An 18,510-nucleotide genomic window follows, 5' to 3' on the forward strand; every position below is an offset into this window, starting at 1 on the left:
TGAGCTGGCTGTAGATGCAAGTATCTTGCAGTGCTACAATATAAGACTGTCTTGGAACCTTGACGTAACAGTCTGGTTTTGCAGACGAAAGTCTATAGCTTCTCATAGGTTTCACTGATGTAATTATTACCACTCTAGGTGTTACTAAGGTGGTACAAGTCAGCAGTCCTCTTATCCATCATCTTAGGAAGCTGCTAACAAAACACCCTCTTTATGGAAGTTGTGTGTGACTCTCAGCAGGCACTAAGCTCTCACCTTGCCCCCTACACAGGCATACATGCGCCCGCCCGCTTGCACACACCTGAGGCAGGTGTTCTCTTTACCAGGGCTAACCCATCGCCGTGTGAGGAACCTGGGATAATTTTGCAGGTCTGCGCCAGCCGCTCGTTGGGTGCGTTAGGACGTGTGTGGACTTCTTTGCAACCCCCGCAACATATCTGCCGATCTTAAACCAGAGAAGCACAATCTGCAATGCAGCAACGTTTTAAGAGGAGGCACTCCAATGTTGCTGGGAGGTTCGATGGGATTTCTTTCTCGGCAGGCGCCGAAACTCTCACTCGTGCCTCATTGCAGCTCACTCTTCCAAGACCAGGTTTGTGTAAAGGGGGGAGGTTTTTTTTGTTTTTTTGTTTGTTTTAGCGGCCTGCTTTCGCAAACACCATTTCGAGGGGGGGGGTCGGCGGTGGTACGCGTTAGGAAGAGGGAAGTGGGACATCTCGGAGCCGTGTGCCACCCAGGAGAACCAACCTGTAGGCAGGTATCGGGCGGCTATCCATTTCGAACATAGGTGATTAGCGGGGGAGGGGGGGGCTTTCGCGGAGGGGCGTGTCCTTTGCAAGGCAGCAAAAAGTGCGGGCGCGCGAGACGAAGCGCAACAAGCCTCCTCCCGTTCGCAAAAGGCAAAGTCTCCTCGCGTCGGGGAATGACAGCAGTGAGCAGCTGGAGCCCCTCCTCCTCCTCCTCCTCCTCCTCCTCCTCCTCTGCCGAGCTCCTCGGCTGGGGTGGAATCGAGTTGCGCTCCGCCCCTGCAGCCAATCGCGCCCCGCGCAAAGCCACCCCGGCCTGGCCTCGCCTGGGGCTGAGTCAGCGGCGGAGGAATGCGAGGCGCCCCCTGCTCCTCGGGGAGGGGGCGTTGCACCTCCGCTGCCGAGGCCATGACGTCATGGGCTACGCTAACGACTAGCATGTGAGGAGCGGGGGGCTCCGCGGGCCGCGCGGCTCACTAGCGCCGGAGACGCCGGCGGGGAGAGGCGCGGCGGGTCCGACGGCGCGGCCGGACGCAGCGCGGCTCTTTGCTCCGCGTCGCCGGGGTCGCCTTCGCTGGTGCGCGGGCTCGCCATGGCCCTGCCCGGGCACCGCCAGACGACGCCTCCTCCTCCTCCTCCTCCGTCGCCGGCTCCTCTGCCTCCTCTGCCTCAGTAAAGGGTCAGCCGAAGCCGGTGAGAGAAGCCAGAGGGCGCGCCAACAGCCAGGTGGGCGCCTCCGTCCGCATAGCGCGAGAGGGAGGCGGGCGAGGCAGCGGGATGGTCGTGCGGAAAGACGGGCGAGCGCCCTTAACTCCTTCCTCTTGGGCCAGCAGGAGCGAGCCCGGCGTTCTCCCGGGCGCGAGGGGATTCCCGGCGCGAAGCCGGGGACGCCAGGCTGTCGCTGGGCTCGGAGGACGCAAGAGCCGGGGGGCGCGGCTGGGAGGCGGAGAGGAGCTTGGCGGAGGTCCGCGGCCAGGAGTAGAGCAGCGTTTCCCAACCTTAGGAACTTGAAGATGCGTGGACTTCAACTCCCAGAATTCCCCAGCCAGCATAGCTGGCTGGGGAATTCTGGGAGTTGAAGTCCACGCATCTTCAAGTTCCTAAGGTTGGGAAACGCTGGAGTAGAGAGCCGCCTGAGGGCGCGGGCAGTGCCGGCTGAGGTGCCCGGGTCCCTCTCTTTGCGTTTGGCTGGGGAGAGCTCGTGCAGTCCCGGGCTCGAAGTTTATTTGGGACCGGTGCTTGCCTCCTGTACAGGCGGAGGGGCGGGGAGGGAGGAAGGGAGAAGGGCAAAGGTTGTTGCTTCTCCTTCTGATACCCTGAAAGTTTCCGGGCAGGTCGTTTGGGGATGATGGGGCTACCCCCTTCTAGAAGGCATCTAGTTCTTGAGGACTCCCCTACTTCGACAGTATCGAGACCCATTACAGTAAAATGCTTTGGTGGGACAATTATTATTCTGCACCCATCTGTGCTTGGGAGATGCCGGCTCCCCCATTGCCTTTCCTGGCATAGACTCTCAAGTCTTCACCTTGGAACTCTCCAGAAGTGTAAGGGTGCCAATGGCTGCCTCCGTAGCCATTGCCGTCCTGGCTGGAGAGATGGGAGTTGTAGTCTGGAGCATCTGGGCTAGGTTGAGGGAAGCCTTTTTCCGTAGATTTGCAGCCTTCCCACCCCCCCACCCCCACCCCCCGCCCCGGAAGAAGCTGCCCTTGCTAGAGATTTCAACCCGCAGAGAAGATGAGAGATGGATGCCACCTTGTGAAATAGGTGTGAATATAAGTGCGTGAAGTGCATGCAGGACAGTCTGTGAGTGTGAAGGCTGATTGGAGAAAGGGGGAGAGCTGGTGTTCGTCCCATTTTTTTTAAAGCAATATGAAAACGAGCATCTATACTAGTGAGTTTCCTTGGGTCGCCACCCCCCCTTCCCCCCCTCCCTCTCCCGTTTCTCTGAACCGTGTGTGCTGTGGTCTTGGGGAAGGAACGCGGTGTGTGTGTGTGTGTGTGTGTGTGTGTGTGTGTGTGAGTTTATTTTTGTCTCCTGCCTGCTGCTTCCTTGGAGCCTACATCCAGCGGGGGCTGGTGGTGACTGGTTGGGAGATGCTTGAATTCTGTAGCTGAAGCAGCAGCCCTTCTCAGGAGGAGGAGGAGGAGGAAGAGGGAGGGAGGGGAGAGCACCAGAACCTGGGCTGGTTTGCATTAGCTATCTATAGCCGCAGTGTTAAGTTCTCTTCCCCCCACCCCGTTTTCTCCTTGTGCATGAATGATCAGTTGCAGTCCTGTCTCTCCCAGCCAGGTACATTCCTATCTTGGGGGGGGGGGGAGAGACTGGTTAGAATGTACAATAAGCAACAGGGAGCTCTGTCCTCACTGCTGTGTAGCAGGGAGGTTCATTTTAAATCTCTCTGATGTGAAGCCCGCACCTCTCCATCACTCCCTCTGCTGCCTGTGTGTGGGCTGCATTTTTAGCGTCTCAGTATCTCTGTGCTCATCTCTTCCTTTTTCACAGAACCTGTTATTTCTTGGGAGGGTGGTCTTTAACAAAAAGAAGACACAACCCTTTGCTGCCCCCCCCCACACACACACACCAAGCCCCAAGCCGTTGTCTCCCTCCCTAATCCACCCTCTCGCTCTCCGTGATTGCTGATCCCAAATTTCCCTCCTGTCATATTAGGAAGTGAGAGGCTTGTTTGTCATGCTGAATCATAGTGTTGCCTTTCAGAGTATCTCATCTCACAGCAAAATTCTTTTTCTCTCTTTCTCCATCCCCTCCTCCCCTCCAACAGTTGTGAAGGCTTCTATTTTCTCCACTTCCTTTAGCAAGGAATGCTGTGACTGTGGATGGTCCAGAAAGCTGCCCGAGGAAGGAGAGCCGTTGCCAGCCCTGGGCTAAAATAACCAGACTGGAAAACAGCAAAGAGGGAGGGGGAAGCAAAACACGCAGAAGAAAACAGCTACACAATCCATATCCCCTCAACAACATCTTCACACATTGCTGTGCCTTGTTGAGAAATACAGCTATATAAGTCCACACAGAGAAACCACGCAGTGTGTCTGTTTTCCCTTGCCACCATGTGACGTCGTCCTTGGCAGAATTAAGAAGCAGCCACTGGCATTTTGGACACGCGAGGAAGAAGAAGAGCAAGCGAACCTCTGAATCTTGTCTTCGAACGAACGTCTGTCCTATTTCTGCAGTAACAACAGTTGTAAAATAGAGGTTGAAAAAAGGGGGTGGGTGGGGAGAAAAAAAGGAACTTCTAAGGGATTCTCCTACTTTTTCTTCCTTGCAAAAAATATATTAGGGAGTGCCCCACACAGATTTTTTTCCCACCTGTTCTCGATATTGCATGCAGACATTCACTCGCACCAACCATGATGTTTCGAGACCAGGTTGGAGTATTGGCAGGTTGGTTCAAAGGCTGGAATGAGTGCGAACAGACAGTTGCTTTGCTTTCCTTATTGAAGCGAGTGACCCGGAGCCAGGCCCGTTTCCTTCAGCTCTGCCTTGAGCATTCCCTGGCCGACTGCACAGAACTGCACGTTCTGGAAAACGAAGCCAACAGCCCTGGTGAGTTTCCCCCGCCTTGTCTCCTCTTTCTCCTCTCCTCCCCTCCCCTTTGGTGCATCCAGACCATTTTGAATGCCACATTGTTCTCTGATGTATATGAGGATGCATAGTCATATTCGAAAGGTGGGTTGGATGGTTTTGGGTTTTTTTTTATTTTGGATGCTGTATAGAAATCGCTCTTCCAAAACAACACTCTTAATGGCAACAACTGGGAGTAACTTCCTGATGATACTTTTTCCTCTGCAAGCTCATTCACTGTAAGCTTTGCTATAACTCCGGGTAGCATGAATGATTGTAAATGTCTTTTCCTTCCCTCCCATAAAACCTGCTGTCAAATAACTAAGTCAGGTCACGTAGAGTCTGGATTTCCTAGGCTTTTTTGGGGGGGGGGAGGGAATAGGTTTTCCTCTGTCTGTCAGCAGTGTGCAGAAGAAGCGTAATGTTACCTTGTGAAGGATGTTGAATAAATCTTGCCTTTGCTTCTCTGAGGGTGTGCATGTGTGCTTGTGTGCTTGTATTTATATGGCATACATGAGTTTTAGCAATTTTGGGAAGCCCATTCTTTCATAAGAACTTGGGACTGATGTGTTTTTCAGCAAAAACCTGTGGTAGTTCTTTGTGGCGTTGCCAATAATTGGTTGAAATATTCATTATTTTACTATAGAAAATATGTGCATGTTTACATTGATACTTTAGAATTTATTTATATTGTATTTCTCTTATGAATAAGGTTTACATTATTGGAGTATCCATGTAGCAAGCCCATGATATGCGGCAAAAAAGAATTAAGTGTTCATCGTGCATGTGTTAGAGAAGAGATGGGGGAAATTGATTTTTTAGAAACAATTGTTTTTCACGCTACCTGTGATTAAAGAGTCTGGAAGTTCAACAGCACTAGAGGACTACAAATTGTTTGTCCTCTGTGTAAGAGCAAAAAAATATATCATTTTTTTCAACAGTGAAAAAAAGTTTTGACATCCATATATAAAGTTTCTTTTTGAGTTCTCTGGAGCCCCCTTGCAAAATCCTTGTGCAGATACTGACAAAAATTTAAAAGACGTGACATTTATATAATGTCTTGCATTTTAGATTATATTATTTATTTTATTTTTTCTTCACATATATTATCCCAATAATTTTTATCAGCCCTGTTATGTATTTCTATGTTATTATCTCTTTATTGTTAACAATGAAGATTTAGCTTAAGAGAGAATGGTAATTATTGGCTAGTCACATAACCATGCACATTTATTTGTTATTGGCATAACGTGCTATGCTGATCGAGCTATTGTGATTTGAAAATGATAGTTTATAGAGAATTGTGTGGTACATTTCTAACAAGTTTTGTCTCATCCATTAAACCATGGCTGAGTAAAGCACAACTGCTTAGAACTTGCGACTTATGGCCAAGGGAAGTTTTGAACTGGAGGCTTTGCACACATCCATTTAAACCTTCTTTTATATGTGCATTGTGTGATAGGCTAAACCAGAATTTTTCAATCCATGGCAACTTTAAGATATGTGTGGACTTTCAATTCCTAGCATGCTGCCTAGGGAATTCTGGGATTGAAGTCTCTACTTCTTTTTTCTTTAACAAGTCTAAAGAAAAGAAGAAACGGGCAACATGATAGCAGTATTTCAGTATTTGAGGGGCTACTACAAAGAAGAGTGCATCAAACTATTCTCCAAAGCACTAGAGGGCAAGTAAAAGAAATAATGGTTGGAAACTGACCTAAGAGAGAAGCAACCTGGAATTAAGGAGAAACTTCCTAACAGTGAGGACAATTAACCAGTGGAACAGCTTGCCTTCAGAAATCGTGGGCGCTCCATCACTGGAAATTTTTAAGAGACTAGACCAGGGGTAGGCAACCTCGGCTCTTTTATGACTCATGGACTTCAACTCCCAGAATTCCTGAGCCAGCCATGCTGGCTCAGGAATTCTGGGAGTTGAAGTCCATGAGTCATAAAAGAGCCGAGGTTGCCTACCCCTGGACTAGACAGTCACTTGTCTGAAATGGTATAGGTTCTCCTGCTGGAGCAGGGGGCTGGACTAGAAGACCTCAGTAATACAAACTAAAGGATATTGGTTTTGTAATTTGATTATTAATAGGGGTGAGATATGGGAGGAAGAGACTTCTTTAAAAAATTAAAATATGAGAGGTGTTCACTTATCCAAATTCTTTATACTTGTGTAGAGTCCACACATCTTAAAGTTGCCAAAATTGAAAACCACTGGGCTAAACAGTGAAGCAGTTCAAGAATGATAAAATATCTGCAAAAGCTGCCAATGAAAATCTTACACTGATCTAAATATATACACAATACACACTTAGTTTGCCATATAATACTACTATATTATATATTGTAATGTATTACTATAAACTACTAATATGTTCAGAGTACTAAAGTCTGTAGTCTTGTACACTAGCTTTTTCCAATCTGGCATCCTTCAAATGTTTTGGGTTTGCAACTAAGGAATTTTGGACATTTTGTTCTAAAAGAGTGCCAGTTTGGAAAGGCTGCTATATTTTTTTAGATCAAGTAAGTGTTTGAGGTTAGGCAGAAAGCAACCTGAAAAAGAGGAGGTATGTTTTCTGAGATAATACTCAATGTGTGGAATCATTGTTACACGATAAAACCTAGGTTTCAAACATTTCTAGAGTGATATTTTAAGATGTTTTATACTTTACCTAGTTTGTGTAAACTGTGTTGGAAGCAATGCTGAGAGGCAACACATTTTTTCTTATATAAATAAACTTGGGCTCACTTTTGAATAGACCTGCATAAGATTGCATTGTGAGTAGCAAATTGAGAGGCTGCTCATTCAAGCTTCCTGTCTGCCTTGGATTTATTACACAAACCACACTCTTACTTTAGCCTTAGATTTCCTATCTGAAATAAAGAACAGTAATTTCCTTTCTTAAATGAATGGGGATCATGTGTGCCAATGCTTTGAGCACTCTAGGACATTACCAGGGAATGGATTCTCACTTGGCTAAAACCCTGGCACTTTTCAATCTCCTATCAGTTGAAAGCATTAGACTCAGCTTCAGGCCGGTGGTGGGATTCAGCGAGTTCGCATCAGTTCAGCAGAACCAGTAGTTAATCTTTTGTTGCCCAGGCCCAGAATGCACTTCCGGAAGCGGCATCCACACTGAGAACTGGTTGTTCACATATTTGAATTCCACCACTGAGCCACGGATAAAGCCTTCCCTAAAAGATTCTTAACAATGTCACCTAGGGAATTTTCAGGGAAAAGATGCAGGACACCTGGAGCAGGAGTGCTTTGCAGATGTTCATAATACTGCAAATGTTTCTTTGGTTGGTGAGGGAGAGAATGGCCTTTGGGTTCAAGCCACAGGACCAAGTTTCCCTATCTCAGTTCAGTATAAAAGTTCTAATACAGTTAGTCAGGAAAAATGCATTGCTGATTTCAGAAGGATGTTAGTTTTTTTTTAATCACAACAACTGAGCATGCTCAGTGTAGCTTATGAATACTTCAAGTGTGCAAAGTGCAGCTGAGTCATGAGGGAGAAAGCTTGTGGTGGTGGTGGTGGTGATGATTTCATCTAGAGATTTTGACAATAGAGAATCAAGCTTTTTTAGTGGATTCTCACATTGGTCTTTTTTGTGAATGAACTTTTTGATTTAGTTTCTTTATCCTTCATAAGACTGAGTCAGGATTGACAATAAGAACTGAAAAATTGTGAATATGAGCAATAAAATGCTCTTTTCGAGAGAGATGAACCTAGGAACTGTTGATATATGAGGGGTGTCAAACTTGCAATGTCATGTGACATGTCACGACGTATCGTGACTTTTTTGCCATTGCTGGCAATGGGGTGGGCGCGGTTTCGCTATGATGCATCCGGCCTGCAGTTTGACACGCCTGATATATGTCATTTCCTGGTTTTCTTCTGGTATTAGTAGTGTATATCTGTTTGAGGTAAAGTTCATCTATGTAGACCCAACGGGCTCTTTGTTCATTGGCACACTCTGGAGTTATGTCCTTCTAAAGATTGGGGATAGACTGTTTTTAAATCTATACATTCCAATTCTCTTAAAAACAGTTATACTATAAATTAGGTATGGTTTTGCAGTAGGGTAAGAAGTTCTATTAAATGTAGCTTCCTGGGGCAAAAATCACAAAATAAAAAATTCTGAATATTCCTCCTCCTCTGAGGACTGCATACAGGGCGGAGGTACAAAAACTATCCATATGGTGTTGTAACAACCACTTGCACCTGAACATCGGCAAGACGAAAGAGATGGTGTTAGACTTCCAGAGGAAAAAGGAGGAACCTGCCCCACTTTACATCGTAGAGAACTGTGTGGAGAGAGTTTCCTCCTTTAAATTTTTGGGAGTCTACCTCTGCGAAGTTCTTACCTGGAAAGTTAATACAACCCAGGTGGCCAGTAAGGCCCAACAGAGACTTCACTTTCTCCGGGTCTTGTGGAAGAACAGGGTAGAATAACGGCTTATGACCCTCTCTTACCGGTCTACTATAGAGAGTGTCCTCTTGTACTGTATTGTGGTTTGGTATGCTGGTCTGACAGCCATGGAAAGCATTACAGAGGGTGGTGAGCACAGCACAAGACATTGTGGGCTGTCTCCTGACACCACTGGATGACATCTCCAGGGCTCGCTGCCTTGGAAGAGTGAGGAAAATTCTCAGGGATGACTCACACCCTGGATGGTATCTCTTTACTCTCCTACCATCGGGTAGGAGATATAGGAGTATAGCCAGCCGTACCAACAGGCTGAAGAACAGCTTTTATCCATGGACTGTTAGGCTTTTGAACGGGAAATAATTTTATAAACTTTATGCACGATTGACTTGCGAGGCCGGTGCATTGTGCAATTAGCTCACATGGTGTAATAAGATGGAGGGTTTGTGTCACTGTAAGTTGGGGGTGGGGGCACGAAGGGAGGTTCAGCCAATCTCAATGTATACATGATTGTACTTTGACAATAAAGGTTCATTCATTCATCCTCCAAATAAAATATCCTGAGTGAAAACTGAACAAGTAGCCCCCTGTCAACAGAAGGCATCCATTAGTAGATGGGAGTAATTGTCTTTCCTCAATTCTGCTTGAAAATGGGGAGAGAGGAAGGGAAATTCCATTGCAGGAGCTTGAAGGAAGCTACGTTAGGCACTTGGTTTGGTTTGGTTTTCTACTGATGGGTTTGAGCTAGATCAGGTAGCATATCAAGAGATTAAGAAGCTGGACTATGTGGCTGCATTTGTTCTCAAGGGCTTAAAGAGCTCTTGCTACTGCCCTTGCTTGCAAGTAATGCTATGCACTGTATGTATGGAGCTAGTCTGTTGTATGTATATGTATGGTGTTGCCATCTATGAAATGCTGGGCATACATTGCTATTCCTGGAATATTTGAATATATCAAATATATAACCTTTGCTTCTGCTTTATGTGTTAGTTTATCCTCAGACTTTTCAAAAGTAATTCCTTTGAGAACGAAGAGTTGTAATCTGCTAATAGATTATTTAGTGGTAACAACAACAACAATATAGTTGAAAGGGATCTTGGAGGTCTTCTAGTCCAACCCCATGCTCAGGCAGGAAAACGTATACTATTTCAGACAAATGGTTGTCCAGTCTCTTCTTAAAAACTTCCAGTGTTGAGCATTCACAGCTTTTGGAGGCAGGTTGTTCTCAATTGTTCTAACTGTCAGGAAATTTCTCCTTAGTTCTAGATTGCTTCTCTCTTTGATTAGTTTCCATCCATTGCTTTTTGCCTTGCCTTCATGTGCTTTGGAGAATAGCTTGACTCCCTCTTCTTTGTGGCAACCCCTGAGATATTGGAACACTGCTGTCATGTCTTCTTTTCATTAAACTAGACATACCCAATTCCAGCAGCCATTCCTTATATATTTTAGCCTCCAGTCCCCTAATCATCTTTGTTACTCTTTTCTGCACTCTTTCTAGAGTCTCAACATCTTTTTTACATTGTGGTGTCCAAAACTCAATGCAGTATTCCAAGTGTGGCCTTACCAAGGCGTTAGTAAAAAGGTAAAGGTAAAGGTTCCCCCGCACATGTGTGCTAGTTGTTTCCGATTCTAGGGGCCGGTGCTCATCTCCGTTTCAAAGCCGAAGAGCCAGCGCTTGGCTCAGTGGGTTAGGACGCTGAGCCAGTCGATCAGAAGGTCGGCAGTTTGGCGGGTCGAATCCCGAGTGCCGCATAACAGAGTGAGTGCCTGCCTGTTACTCGTCCCAGCTTCTGCCAAGCTAGCAGTTCGAAAGCACGTAAAAATGCAAGTAGAAAAATAGGGACCACTATGGTGGGAAGGTAACAGCGTTCCGTGAGCCTTTGGCGTATAGTCATGCCGACCACATGACCACGGAGAAGTATTAACACTTCACGTGATTTTGTATGCAGAGATCCAGGTTTCCAGCATTCTTGGGTGTTTTTCCCCCCTTTATTCATATAGCTGCCCTGTGCAGATGATGCACAGTCCAGAGGAGAATTTGGTTTAAGGTGTTCATAAGCAGGACTGTATGTTTGTGTTAATCGCATTCCACTCTTCAGATCTGGATTTGTTGCACAGCTGTACTATTTGACTCCATTATCACTTGCAAAGTAAACATCCACTTTATTATTTATTACCAATTTTTAAAGAAAATAAAACAGTTTTTGCTCCCTGTGAATGAAATGTTTATATCCCACTGCTAGCACATGTTTTGTTAAGGGAGGGGGATGATGGTGCTAAAAATGTGTCATTTTCCCCCCTCCCCTTTTTGTCCAGTCTCAGTGTAATTCTGAACAGAGCCCCCAGTGTTCACTGTGGAAGAGAATGGTGTGTGTTCTTCCAGTTCACATGAGAACATAAGGCTTGCAGGGTTTGAGGGCAGCTGTTGCTGGGGCCATTTGATGGTAGCTTCCTGCTGAATTTTGCAAAGCATAGAAAGCTACTCTGAAATTTGTTTTTAGGAAATCACTCCAGGGCTCAATTCCAAGACAGAGAGGTTTCTCTGTTTGAGTTTGTGGTGGTAAACCCTGCTGGGAATTAGGCTATTTCCTTATATAGTCTGTGAGGGAACAGTGTTGTGGTGTCTTTCATGAATGCCACCACGCTGCTTAAAAGAGTTTAAAGTGATCTAAATCTTATGAATTTAGGCAAGAAAGCAAAGCAGGATTAAAAATAAATTATCTGCACTGGGGGCTGAAGGGTTGAAAGGTAGATGAAAGGGCTGTTCTCTGTCTTAGTTACTTCATAGCTAGAGTTTGTAGTTCTTTAGCTGCATTGGAGAGACTTAACATATGGGATGGCTGCTTACTTCTCATGTGATAACATTCCTATTCACCTTAACTTTGGTTAAATGTGATATGAGCATGGCTTGAATTTATTTTAAGGTAGCCTGTTGGAAAAGTTATGCTTCAATGCTCGCTTATTTGAAACAAGTCTTCACAGGAAATACTTTTATGTCATAGGATCACAGAGTTGTAGACTGAAGTATAAAAAAATAATGGATAAATATGTGTCCAACTTTCATACAGTTTCGTTTTGGAGTAAATGTTAGCACTGAAAATAAATTAGCAATAAAGGGTGATTAAAGAAAGCAAAACTGATTTACTCTACCACCATTCAGTTTAACTCTCCATACCATTTTCTGCCTTGCAAGACATCCTTAATTTCAGCAGATCCAACTACCGCTTTATACACGACCGTTTAAACTTCTCTCCTCTTTCTTTTTGAAGAACTCATCAACCGCATCCAGCTATACTGTAGCTTCCGTCATTTCTTCCTTTTCATCCCATTTCTTCTTCCTTCCTATGCTAGTATTGCAGTTTGAGCTTCATTCTCTCTGTAGGACCAAACCACCTCAGCATATTTGTTTCAGTATTGGCCATTCGTTTTTGTATTCCTTCCACATTCCTTCAGCATTCATTTCTGTCTTAAGGAAACCATTTCCACTGCATTTATCTTAGTTTTGTCTCCCTCCTAACATGGCTATCTGTAAAGGTATTTAGAAGAAGGTATGTGAAAACTACGAAGAGGAGGAGGAAAAAGGGGAGCAGTTAAGGGAACAGGGATAAGAAATTTGACAACCCAGAGATGGAAGGAAGTGTGAGAAAAATATCACAAAATAAGCCTTAATTTTGTTTAGTATTAGATGGGATAGCAACAATAAAATAGCATTTGTACAATTCTTGTATCTCTTGTTTGGTCTGGCCTGCCCTGAAAAACTGATAACTTTACTCATTTTCAAATAACAATGAAGGCAGAAACACACAGCTGTTTTGTTTGTTTCAACAAACATTCATTATTCACAGTATACTACCCCTATCTACCAGCATTTTCACATCTTAAAATGTCTCCATCCATTTTCCTAACTAAGGACGAACATTTTACTGAAATATACAAATGTATTTGCTTTTCACCATTTATGTGATTGTTTACTTCTACTTTCATGTCAAACAAAACTACCTTGATCTTTGATAAATAAATTTTCAAATCCATACTCTTACTGGATCATTTAGGTTAACATTTATAGGAAATCATTTGGGTTCTCAAGTAACACAGCATCATTTTTACACAACAGTTCACATACATTCACATTCACAACCATTACAGTCTATGACAATACAAGCTTCCCCAGTGTATTTATAGATAGGCCTTGACTTATGACCATTCATTTAGTGACTGTTCAAATTTACAATGGCACTGAAAAAAGTGACTTATAACTGGCCCTTGCACTAACAATTGTTGTAAGCGTCCACATTGGTGACATGATCAGAATTTGAGTGCTTGGCAACAAGCATGTATTTATGACGGTTGCTGCATCCATGGATCATGCAGTCTTCATTTGTGACCTTCTCAGACAGCTTCCAGCAAGAAAAGTCATTGGAAGAAGCAGGATTCGTTTAACGATGACATGATTCACTTATTGACTATAGTAATTCATTTAAGAAATGCAGCAAAAAGGATGTAAAATCAGTTGTGACTCACTTAATGATCATCTCGCTTAGTGACAGAAGTTCTGGTCTCAATTGTGGTTGTGAATCAAGGACTGGCCATTGGGAATAGCATACTTGTCTTATTTCTTGTTCCTTGTTGAACCATTCACCAAGTATTCTATATATTTTCAAACACACTTACTCAAATTATTCAAAGTCCAACACAATACCACTGAAAAAGAAAAACAAGAAATCCAAGAAGAAACCAGCATGGTTGCACAAAGCTCTCTTTGATAAAATGAAAGACATACAAAAAATGAAAAGAGGGACACATAACTAAGGCATAATATCAGCAGACAGCCCGAATTTGCAAAGATGAAATCATAAAAGCAGAGGCTTAAAATGAACAAAGAGTTGCAACAAAAGTCAAAGATAAACATATAAATAACAAGAAAATAACAAGAAAAAGGTCAAGGAAACAGTTTTGGTCCACTAAAGAGAGAAGATAGCAAGGAAGTAACAGGCAGTAGAGAGAAAGCAGAGCTGCTTAACTCATTCTTTGCATTGGTCGTCACATAAGAACTATAGCTCAACCTACCAAAAATATAACTGTAGAAGACAGACTAGAAATAAAAATTAAAATAAGCAGGAAAATGGTAAGAGAACACTTGTCTGACCTTGATGAATATAAATCACCAGGACCCAATGGATTACATCCCAGAGTTCTGAAGGGGCTGGCAGATGTTATCTCGGAACCATTGTTCCATATCTTTAAAAAATCCTGGAGCATCAGGGAACCACCAGAGAATTGGAAAAGAGCTGATGTGGTTCCCAGTTTCAAAGAAAGGGAGAAAACAGACCCAGGAAACCACAGACCAATCAGACTAATATCAATACCTTGGAAGATACTGGAAAAAATAATCAAAAACAGCTCTGTGAACATCTAGAAACAAATAAAGTTATAAGTAGTAGCCAGCATGGTTTTGTTAACAGATCGTGCCAAACCAATCTTATTTCATTCTTTGACAAAGTGACTAAATTAGTACATCAGGGAAATGCTGAGGACATAATATACTTGGACTTCAGCAAGGAATTTGACGAAGTAGACCACAACCTACTTCTTGGTAAAGTAGAAAAATGTGGGATAGACAGCTTCACCAGCAGATGGATTTGTAACTGGCTGACAAACCATACTCAATGAGTAGTCCTTAATGGTACTACATCTGTATGGAGGGAAGTGAACAGTGGATATTGAAGGCTCAATACTCTTCAATATCTTCATAAATTACTTAGATGAGGGAATAAAAGGGGAAGTCATAACATTTGCAGATACACTAAGCTGGCAGGAATAGCCATCATCTCAGAAGACAAGCTCAGGATCCAAAAAGATATTGATAAACTTGAACAATGGGCTCTATCCAACAAAATGAATTTTAATGTAGAGAAAAGCAAAGTTTTATATTTAAGCAGGAAAAATCAAAGGTATAAGTACAGATTAGGCAAGACCTAGCTCAAAAATAGTAACTGTGAGAGTCGTACTAGATGATCACTTGAATATGAGTCAGCAGTGTGCAGCCGCCGCCAAAAAAGCTAATACAATCTTTGGTTGTATAAACAGGCATAGAATCAAAACCATGTGAAGTATTAGTATCACTTTATAAAGCCTCAGTAAGATCACACATGGAATACTGCATCCAGTTTTGGTCACCATATTACAAAAAAGATGTTGAGATTTTGGAAAAAGTGAGAAGAGCAACTAAGATGATTAAAAGCCTGGAGACTAAAACATACGAAGAATGGTTGCAGAATTTGGGTTTCGCTAGTCTAGAGAAAAGAAACTAGCGGGGGAAGACATGATAGCAATATTTATTTATTTATTTATTTATTTATTTATTTATTTATTTATTTATTTATTTATTTATTTATTTATTTATTTATTTATTTTTGGGACTTATATGCTGCCCTATCTCCCGAAGGACTCAGGGCGGCTAACAACAATAAAACACAATAATACAAATGTTAAAAAAAAGATTAACAAGCCCCAGTGATAAAATATTAAAAACATTTTCTTTTTAAAAACTCCTTATCAGTCCAGTATTTGAGAGGTTGCCACAAAGAGGAGGGGGTAAAGCTATTTTCCAAAGTACCCGAAGGCAAGACAAGGCACAATGGATGGAAACTAATCAAGCAGAGAAGCAACCTAGAACTAAGGAGAAACTTCCTAACAGTGAGGACAATTAACTAGTGGAACAGCTTGGCTTCAGAAATTGTGTGTGCTTCAATAGTGAAGATTTTTAAGAAAAGACTGGACAGCCACCTATCTGAAATGGTATAGGACAGGGGTGTCAAACTCAATTTCATTGAGGGCCGCATCAGCATTGCGGTTGCCCTCAGGGGGCCGGGTGGGTGAGGCCTGGGTGGGCGTGGCCTACTGGGTGGGCGTGGCTAGAGTGCGTATGGCCTACTGGGTGGGCATGGCCAGCTCTACATTGTTCGCATCAAGGGTGCCTAGGGGGGCCTGGGCAGGAGTGGGACAGATCTGAGGGTCTCTGGCAGAAGGAGGGTCTCTGGGCCAGGGCCAAGGCAGTGGGGGCCATTCCCTCACTGTTTCCAGGATGGCTTCGCGGGCCACATGAAACCACTTCGCGGGCCGGATCCGGCCCCCGGGCCTTGTGTTTGACATGTCTGGTATAGGATGTTCTGCTTGATTGAACTAGAAGACCAACTCTATTCTGATTGATTATCGTGGGAGAACTATTGATGAGAAAACATGCTACTACTCAAAGGCAAGAAGGTCCTCCAAGGCAAGAAGGTCCTCCAAGGTCCCTTCCAGCTCTATTCTGATTGATTGATTGAAATCAAATACTGTGGTACCTTGGTACTCAATATTAATTGGTTCTGGGAGGTGTGATGAATACCAAAAACGAATACCAAACAAATTTAGTCCATAAGGAATAATTTATTTATTTATTTTTATTTTAATCCCATTTATATCCCGCCCTTCTCCGAAGGGCGGCTTACAATTTAAGCACAAACCAATGTGCTTAGCAATAGCCTTCATTCTATGTATATGTCTGCTTATTAGGGCTTTCACACACACCCCAAGCGGCATTATTACAAAGTCAGCTTAATTGCCCCCAACAATCTGGGTCCTCATTTTACCTACCTCGGAAGGATGGAAGGCTGACTCAACCTTGAAATATAGTGAGTTACAAGGTAGCCAACACTGACAGGTTCTAGCTTGTGCATTGAGCACCAAACAAATTTATTTATTTATTATTTAGATTTATATACCGCCCTTCCCCGAAGGGCTCAGGGCGGTTTACAGGATGTTTAAAAAAAATCAATACAAAAGTTAAAACAATTTTAAAAAAGATTAAATGAAACCCTGAGAGAAAATAAAAACCCCAGTTAAAATTAAAAATTAAAAATTCTCAGCCTGGGCCAGAGAGCTCGAAGAGCCAGGTCTTCAGGTCCCGGCGGAATAAACGGAGGTTGGGGGCAGTCCTAAGCTCCGCGGGCAGCTGGTTCAAAAGGGCAGGCGCGCCCACTGAGAAGGCCCTACCCCTGGGTGTTACCCGCTGGCAATCTTTAACCGGCGGCACCCTGAGAAGACCCTCCCTGTGGGAGCGCACTGGACGAAGGGAGCTTGATGCCGGCAGCAGGTGTTCCCTCAGATATCCCGGACCCTCACCATTTAGGGCTTTATAGGTCATCACCAGCACCTTGAATCTCACCCGAAGGGCAACCAGAAGCCAATGCAGCTCGCGGAGTACAGGTGTTACATGGGAGTATCGGGAGACCCGCAGCACAAAAACTTAGAAAAGGAGAACAAACTTCATCCGTGGTCCAACACTTTGAAGCCACGGGACATGAAATTGATTTTAAAAAAACCAAAACTATCGCCAAAATTGAACATTTTAACAACAGAATAATCAGAGAAGCCATTGAGATAGAAAAATGCCCCCACAGCATAAACAAACGAGATGATACCTCTCGCCTACCAACCATTTGGAAACCCGCCTTGATTGACAGACGAGTCCCAACCACCAAGAATGATAGACCCAAAGTCATGATAACACCACAGGACATCACCACCACACAACCATTCAAAAAGCAAATCCGAACCCACAATGATAACGAGGCACAACCACAAAACAGAAACCTAACTACAGCTGCAACATCAGCCACTTTAAACCCCTCCAAACCACACAATAAGCAAACTGACACCCACTATAAAAACATGGCACCACCACAAACACAAAACCGAACAAAAGCAGCACAACTCACCAGCTCAGATCTAAGGCTGGCAGCTGAGACCAGCCCGTCTACTCAAAACACACCCCCACCCAATCAGAACACACCCACCATTCAAAACACACTCCCACCCAATCAGAACACACTTACTCCCCCACCCAATCAGAGCACACCACCCACAGAACACACCCCCTCTGGCAGTTTAAAAAGAGGAACAAACAGCCACATGCTTCTCCCAGAAGAAGGAAGCAGAAGCCACCAGCCTGATGATGACGGATGGGATTCCAATTTGGCAACTTTAAGGCATCATGCTATAAATCAGGAGATTATGAGTTCTAATCTTGCCTTCAACATAAAAGCTGATTGGGGGACTTTGGGCCAGTTTCTCTCTCTCTCAGCCCAACTCACCTAACAGGGTGTGGGGAAAATAAGAGGGTTATTAAGTACATTTGTTGTTTTGGATTATTATCATCTGGTCATCAAATGAATATCACTAAAGCCTAAAATTGTATATTTTCCAGAGAAACAAGAATGAATATGGTCATAAGGAATGGATAATCCAATGTGGGGTTCCTTTTTTTGTATGTTTTCTCTACCATTTTTAAATATGAGTCAGTTGCATGCATCTAAATTTTGATCACATGACCATGGAATGCTGCCTCGGTTATAAGTGTGAAAAACAGTCATATGACACTTTTTTCAGTGCCATTGTAACTTTGAACAGTCACTAAATGAATGGTATTATGTCTAGGATTAACCTATTTTTTGGCCTCTCTACAGTCCTTTGAGAAAGACAGGGAAAATAGCAGGCTAAGTGTGACTGCCCAGGACTGTGTTGATCAGTTCTGTGATGGCATAAAGGTTAAATATATATTCGCACTGAACAAGTAAGGATGTGTTCCCAGTTCTGAAGAAGCCTTAACCATCTTTTTTTTCATACCAAAAATCCTTAGTTTTTGTCCTTGGCACTCTCATTAAGGCAAGGTTGACAGGGTAAATGGGTTGTATAAGAATTTTCAAGGGGCCA

General features: G+C 43.7%; 1 protein-coding gene across 1 annotated transcript in view; it reads left to right on the forward strand.

Annotated features, from left to right (window-relative positions):
* The first annotated feature begins 1,090 nt into the window (after positions 1–1,090).
* SAMD4A (sterile alpha motif domain containing 4A) overlaps positions 1,091–18,510 on the forward strand; it is a 139,680-nt gene continuing 122,260 nt past the window's right edge. The window contains exons 1-2 of the mRNA XM_083352689.1: positions 1,091–1,472; positions 3,527–4,308. Of these exons, the coding sequence (XP_083208815.1) occupies positions 4,113–4,308 (196 nt within the window). The 5' untranslated portion in view covers positions 1,091–1,472; positions 3,527–4,112. The remainder of the gene's footprint in view (positions 1,473–3,526; positions 4,309–18,510) is intronic.

Source organism: Vipera ursinii (assembly GCF_947247035.1).
Source record: "Vipera ursinii genome assembly, chromosome: 1".
NCBI lineage: Eukaryota > Metazoa > Chordata > Lepidosauria > Squamata > Viperidae > Vipera > Vipera ursinii.